Source organism: Pteropus vampyrus, unplaced genomic scaffold (assembly GCF_000151845.1).
Source record: "Pteropus vampyrus isolate Shadow unplaced genomic scaffold, Pvam_2.0 Scaffold375, whole genome shotgun sequence".
NCBI classification, from domain to species: Eukaryota; Metazoa; Chordata; class Mammalia; order Chiroptera; family Pteropodidae; genus Pteropus; species Pteropus vampyrus.
In genome coordinates this window covers 375,749-383,039 of record NW_011889156.1, presented here as the reverse complement: position 1 = coordinate 383,039, position 7,291 = coordinate 375,749, and the positions used below count along the sequence as shown (strand labels likewise).

The window sequence follows — 7,291 nt, the reverse complement described above, 5'->3', positions numbered from 1 at the left end:
TCCCCTGCAGTGTGCTTGCTGCGGAGTATGGGTGCTTGGTGACCTGGGCTCTGTGACAGATAGACACGAGAGAGCCTCTCTCCTGACCTGACAGCTTTTAAGTTATAGGCCTGCCATGTTCAGTTAGCATCCACTAGGCACACGTGGCTGTTTAAATTTAAAGCATTGACATAAAATTATAAACATAGTTCCTCAGTCATGCTCGTCACAGGTCAGATGGTCGACGGCCACATGTGGCTTGTGGCTCCCATGGGAACCAGAGCAGGCAGAGGGCGCCCCACACCGCAGGGCGTTCTGCCGGCCAGTGAGGCCCAGGGCGCCGTGCGGACGCGGGCCCAGGCCCTTGGCTGTTACTCTGACAGCTCCCAGGAGTGGGAGGCGGGACCAGAACCCGGCCTCCCGACTCGGGGTGCTGGGGTTTCCGCTCTCGTCACTTTAGAGCTGAGGCACGTGTCACAGTGGCGTCCCTGCGTTCATGACGTCTTTGAGGACGTACCACAAATCGCGAGGCGGAAATCAGGGGCAGCGTTCTCAGACCTGCCCGTGGGGGTCACCGGGTGTCCCCATTCAGCTTCAGGAAGTGTCAGCACGGTTAAGTCAGACAGAAGAAGAGGAGGGGGTGTGACCAAGGGAGGGGGCGCAGAGGAGCCCAGAGCTGGGAGGAGCAGGGAGGAGTGTGCGGGGAGCGTCCCACGCCGCCTGGCCTCGTGGGCTCCTGGCCCTGCTGTCACTTCCCAGAGCCGTGGCCGTGAGTCCTCCCCAGGCACTCTGCCGGGCTCCTCCTTGCCCTTTCGGTGTCAGTCCCATTATTTGGCCCCTGCCTGGCTGGTTCAAGCCCTGAACTTCGGTCTCCACGCCCACTCAGAAAAGAGACCGAGCCCCTCGCTTCTCCCAGGGCTGTGCGCTGACGTCTCCCGCTCTGTCCGCCCCCGCAGCTCACGACGCTGAGAGGAGCCATCCTGGAAGACGCGATACCGTCCACCGCCAGGCACGGCACCGCGCGCGGCCTGCCGCTCAGGGAGGTGCTGGAGTACCTCGTGCCCGAGCTGAGCACCCAGTGCCTGCGCCAGGCCTCCAGCTCGCCCCGCGTCTCCGAGCAGCTGCTGCGGCTGGACGAGCAAGGGGTGCGTACAGTGCCCGGGACGGGCGTCCGCGTCTGTGCCGCGTGCCGGCCTGTTTGCCCGTCCTCCTTCCCCTTACGGCCGTGTATTTCTAAAGCCTCGAAGCGTTTTCTCCCCGTTTTTTCCAAACACGCCTGCGTGCTAGTCAGGAAACCCAATGCCTGTCTACTAGAATCCACCCTCCCCGCCCCCGAGCTGTGACTTGTGTCGTTTTAGCGAGGTCTGGTTTTGTCCCAGCCAGAAGAACACGGCAGACTCGGGCTGACGAGGCGTCGGTGCTGTGTTTTCACGTTGAGCCTTCCCATGAGCGAACAGCGCTTCAAGGCCGCGGGCTCACAGATGGGGTGCACAGCGTGTAGTTGGAACCCTGCAGCCAAGACCTAGTCGGTCCCCAGGCCATAGCGACACTCAGCGAAGGAGCATCAAGGGCTTTGCTCTGACACGAGAACAATCTTAGCCTGGGACGGCGCAGGTGCCCAGGTGCCAGCCTGGCGCCCCCGGCCAGGGCTGGCCGAAGTCCCAGCGGGCGGGTTAGGTCAGCGTCAGTGCAGTGGCGAGGGATTTCAGGGGTCTGGAGACAAAACCCGTTCTGGGAGGACTAGCCGTGTCAGGACCTGGGCACCGGAGTCCCTCCGCTTTGTGTCACGAGCGTGCTGCTTGCTCTGCGGTGCCACAGGAGGGGCCGTGGGTGCTGTGGCATTTCAGCCATCTCCACGAGGCGTAAGAGACTCGAGGGAGAGGTGTCTCCTGGCCGATGGTTCGTTCCATTGCGGCTTTGGCGGAACTGCAGCCGCTTGGCACAGCAGCCACCATGTTGATTCGGCCCGGGGACCAGGGTTGTCCCCCGAGTCCCGTTTGTGGCCCGCAGACTGACCCAGGGGGCGGAGCTGGCGCGTGCCTGTGAGCGGTAGACGCGTGTGGGGCCCGTGCGGTGCCACGCCGCGTGCCCGTGTGCGTGCACGCATGTGAGCGTGTGTGCGTGCATGTGTGTGTACGCGCGTGTGTGACAGTGTTTTCACTGGGGCCGGAGCTCCAACTGTTGTCACAAGACCCCTGGGGTTCTGGAGGCTCTTTGGGCCATGTCCCCTAATTCCCATGGGCCTGACGGCTGCCTGGATGGAAGCGCAGCACCTGCTCCCCGTTAGGGTCCGGACACGGGCCGGTCTGTCCGGGGGCCGGGAGGGAAGGATGTGCAGTGGGCAGCACTGCAGTCAGCAGGGGAGCCTGGGGACCCCCAAGTCTTAGGTACAGGTGACCCCGAGCAGCATGGGGGTTAGGGCACAGTCGGGGCTCTGCGTGTAACTTCTGACCCCCCAGAAACTTTACCGAGAGCTGACTGCTGACCGGAAGCCTCACGGGTGACCCAAACCGTGGAGTGCCGTGTTGTTCCGGTGTCAGGCGTGTTTACGCTGTACTCTGACACTGAGGGAGGCCAGAGGACAGAATGCGTGGTCGAGAAAGGCCTCGGGGAGGAGGGGCACATCTGCAGCGCTGTCCGGTAGCGGTGGCCCCGCAGTCCAAACCCACGGCGTTCGAGGGGCCCCGTGTTTGGCCTGAGTGCCGAGTCCACGACACGGAGAGAAACTGTGCAGGTCACTGAGGCCACAGCAGCCCCAGCAGCCCTGGGCCCAGATGGCTCTGCTCAGGGCCTCCTCCCTAGCCGCGGGCGCGTGGTGCCCGGAAGGCCTGGGACCAGCTGCTGGGCGGCCCCAGAGGAGGCCAGACGGCTTGGCATGGGGCGCTGGCACTGCCGTGAGGTGAGCGGCAGGGCACACAGGGACAGCTGCACAGGACAGAGTGAGCCCCTAGGGGGGCGTATGATGGCCGGGGCAGAGGGAGCAGCGGGCGCCTGTACGTGTGGGCTTCCGGGGCCCGTGGGACCGTGTGGTGTCATGTGCCAGTGCTCATCATGCCTCGGTGTCGAGGCAGGCTCTTCTCAAGGCCACGGCCACGTCACTGGAGAGGGCTGGGCCCCTGTCCCAACAGCAAAAGAATAAGCCGGCACGATACAGAACGCGAAGCAGTTGTTTTGAGGCCACGCTAGAGCAGTGACACAGATTGTGACAATCACTGAGCTCGTTGACATCTGTGGTGAAAACCGCTAAATCATGAGTGTTTCCTCCATGGGCTTTAAGACCCTGAAATGTCTTCTGTGGTACGAGGAGCGATTAACGTCTGTAATGAAGTAACGTTCACGTTTTATCATAGGGAGTGGTTTTTGAAGGCGCTGGTCGTTTGCTCGAAGTGTGGTACCTCGTTTATCTGGGTAGCCGAGTCGACGGGGACATTTACTCCCAGTGGCCGGCTGCTTGGCCGTGTTTTCTTGACCCTCCTCAGAACTGGGTCGGATGGGTCCGAGGAAGAGGACACGGGCCCCCCGCTGCGGGTCTTCGTTCCAGGCAGCTCGTCCAGGCAGAGGCGAACAGGCCATGCTGCCTCCTCGGGCCCCACGGCGCTGAGTGCGGGCCGGGCCCGTTCGGGACCGTTTCACGGCGGACTCCGCCTGCTCGGCTCTGACCGGTCTCGCGCGGGGGGCTCCTCCCTTACGCTCCCCGAGCAGGTGTCGCCTGCCTTTCCCGAGTTGTCTGTTGTCATTAGACGGTGCGGACGAGGTGCTTTTGTCACCACGCTGCTCTGGGAAACGAGTGTCATTTTGCCTCATTTTACCGAGACCGTCGGCTGCGAATTTTGATTAAAGGCTGGTTTACAGCTTGATGATAAAAGTGAACGGCACTGTGGAACGAAGCCTCTAGGGAGTCGGTGGTGTCTGATAATCTGTCAGGTTTCGAGGCTCGGATTGCAGATAGCGAGTAAGTGCTCTGATTTCGTGAGTGAGAAGTCGTTCCTCTTTGGGGATGGGAAGGAAGCTGTGAAGATGGCTCCGGCACGTCCCCAGCCGTGGGAGGGCCGGCCTGTGGCTTCCAGCGTGACGCGGGGCTGACTGGGGGAGGGGGTCACAGCAGAAACTCTTCCGCTGCTCTTACGGCCCGTTGTCAGAAATGCAGAAGTGAGTGTAATTGTCCAGGCAGTTGCCTTTATGGACACAAAACATTATTCTGTTGATGCACATGTATCTCTGTCCATTGGGATTCTTTTCTTACCAGACTTTAATTCGAATTGTTTTCCGTATTTCATATTTCATGGATGTTCAAATAACAACAGGAAAAAAAAATAAATAACGCACTGGGGACCGGAGAGGGACAACCTTTCAAAGTCTGTGGGCTTTTTCCTTCCTGACTTGGAAAGTAACGCTCATCACTATGTGGAGGACATAAAATCAAGCATCTCCACAGTTGTGTGTTTTTGAGTAGATGCTCGAACTTACCTGTCAGTTTTAGAAACCGGGCAAATCCCGCACGCCCGCACCGCACGTATTTCTTAGGGTGTCCGCTCTTTCCCCAGCCGTATTTTCGGGTTCCTGCATTGTTTTGTGCGCGCAGCACGGTGTACAGTGACAGTTGCTCACTCTGCTCTCTGGCCCATTTGCTTGTGGGAATTGCCCTGCATACTTTCCCGAGAACAGAGTCTAAGTTACTGTTGTTTTAATTTTACTGCGAGAAGCTTGTCCGACCCGCTTCGCCAAGTAACTGCGTGTCTCTGCGTTGCAGCTGAGTTTCCAGCACAAGATCGGGGTCCTGTACTGCAGAGCGGGCCAGAGCACGGAGGAGGAGATGTACAACAACGAGACGGCCGGGCCGGCCTTCGAAGAGTTCCTCGATCTCCTGGGCCAGAGAGTGCGGCTCAAAGGGTTCAGCAAATACCGAGCTCAGCTGGACAATAAAAGTAAGTCTCACATTCGTGCGTGTTCAGTTCTCCAGAGGCAGGCGTGTCACGTAGACCTGAGTGATTCTTCCTTCCTTTAGCCTGACCTCTTCTGCCATACCCTCGTCCCCGGGTACCGAGGACGAGCACGCCACCCAGTTCTGAAAGACAAAATACTGGCACGTTCGCTCGTGCCATGCTCTGGGGCGTATTTTGTCATTTCTGGTTTCACGGTGCCACCTGTGGGGTCGGAGGGGTGGTCAAAAGGCTGATGCACCTCTTCTTCAAGGACTTTAATCAGGTCCCCTTAAGTGGCACTGCTTTAGCTCTAAGATGCCAGCTTGGCCAATTAAAAACACAGCTTCATGCCATCCTGTGGTGTGCGAATTTGTCTTGTGTCTTTATTCAGGTAATCACGTTGCTTCTGGTCCTAAATATTTTAGCTTTGTATTTGTGCCGTTACGTAGTTGCTGTCAGCATCTGAAATACCAGGCAGAGTAATTTTGTGTGTGTCGGAAAATTCCGCTAATCATCAAGCAGCTAATTGCTCGCTGTTTTCACGAGAGACAAGCGGATGGATTCTCCCGTGGCAGAGGCTGGGAGAGCCCCTGGCCCCCCCAGCAGGCACGGGGAGGTGGCGGTCTTCCTTGTGGGAGCATCAGTGTGGCCAAGCCAGGGTTGGAAGCGAGGTGGCCAGTGTCCAGTCAACACGGGACCGTCACTGGCACTCGCCCACGTCAGGGCGGCCAGGCCTCCGTGCACCTGTCATCACTTCCGGAGGCACTGACGGGACAGACGGCAGGACCGGGGACAGCGCTCGTCCCCACGGGCCCCGCGTGTCCCCCACGCACTCCAGCGCTGCCGTTCGGCTGTCGTGTCAAAAGCGCGTGGCTCGTGCCTCAGATCCGTAGCAACAGAGGGTGGTTCGGAACACGCTGTGAGTGTCCACACGTTTTAAGCAAGTTTAATGAGACCTTTGCAGGTTTTCCTTCTGCTTTTCTGGCAAACGCTTCTCATGCACACCCCAGAGGTGCTGGCATGCCGCCCTGCAGGAAGGCCACCCCGCAGGAGTCGCTCCTGTGCGCGCCCGTCGTCCCCCTTCGGCGGGAGCGGGCACCGAGGATGCGTTCTAAGAACATCTGACCTGTGCGTTTTATGAAACCACAACGCAGAGAACGGAAACGTGTGCCTGGGCGTAGAACTGCCCTCAGCGTTGAACTCCTGTGACCCAGGAGGCGTCCTTGCTGTGTTAGAGATGTGGCACTAGGTCCCCAAGCTCAAAGACGTGACAGCAGAAGAACGAGACCATGACGCGTCGATTCCGGATGACGAGCACGTCTTCAGCTCGTTGTTGTGAGCGAGGCGTTCTGTGATGTACAGAAAGGCCCCAGACATTCGTTTGGAAGAAGAGAGGTTTCTAAGAAAGACCTTTCATAAAACAGTCAAGTAACATGATGTCCGTCTCAAGTAAAGACGGAAAATCTCCTTAAATTTAGGAGAATCGTGTTCTAGTTTTAGCTCCTCAGTCGAATCTCACTTTCTTCACGAGGGAAATTCAGAGTGTTGGGCGAGAGCACCCGGAATGTCCCCTCCAGCTTTCGAGTGCACGGCACGATGGAGCAGGAGCCGGGGACGCCGGCTGCTCGGTGCGCGTGGACCCCGGGCCGGGGGCGGCCTGTCCTCTGCCGGCCTGGACACCGCCACAACGGCGCGTGCAGCAGCTCATGACCAAGCACGTCCGTCACCACCTCCATCACCAGGCGACGTGTGAGGCCAAACGCTTCAGAACATTCGATTTCAGAAATTCGTCTTTTAGTACTCCTTGGGATAGGCGAATTGCAGCACATTTTTAGAAGTATTTTTCTTCTTTCGTTGTAATGTTTTGTCGACTAGGCCATTAAAAACCCGTCAGGATTCCCTTACCGACTTAATCATCATAGGCACGACGGGGGTCACTGAATGTGCTGGCCAGGGTCGCTTCCTCCTCTGACCTTCAGCGCTGTTCCCAGCCAGTCCGTCCCTCGCTGACGGCGCCGTCACCCTTCCCTCGTGCCTGCGCCCGCTCACTCCCAAAGCACGGACACTGTCAGGGGCCTGAGCCAAGACGACGAAACGGAATGTTACGTTCTAAGAAGAATGAAAATGACAAATTCGCATCAACGAATAGTTAAAAGTGAAAATCTCTTAATTTTGGCACTGGTTAGTAGACCGCTCGTTAGACGGGCGTCCCTCTGACTGTCTGCAGGCCGATTTATCGATACCGAATGTGAACACTGTGACGACTCCCCGCATTCGTGGAGTTGCCTCCGAGGACCTTTTCAGAGTGTGCAAAACAGTACATGGCATTTTTTGTAGAAGATTTTCAGGACTTTCTAAGTCGGATATAAATACTAGAAATAATTTATAAT

At 58.1% G+C, this 7,291-nt stretch overlaps 1 protein-coding gene across 1 annotated transcript in view; it reads left to right on the top strand.

The window, feature by feature from the left end:
• SIPA1L2 (signal induced proliferation associated 1 like 2) overlaps window positions 1-7,291 on the top strand; it is a 150,782-nt gene that overhangs the window by 75,100 nt on the left and 68,391 nt on the right. Inside the window, exons 5-7 of the mRNA XM_023523050.1 lie at window positions 440-492; window positions 936-1,124; window positions 4,730-4,904. Coding sequence (XP_023378818.1) covers window positions 440-492; window positions 936-1,124; window positions 4,730-4,904 — 417 coding nt within the window. The remainder of the gene's footprint in view (window positions 1-439; window positions 493-935; window positions 1,125-4,729; window positions 4,905-7,291) is intronic.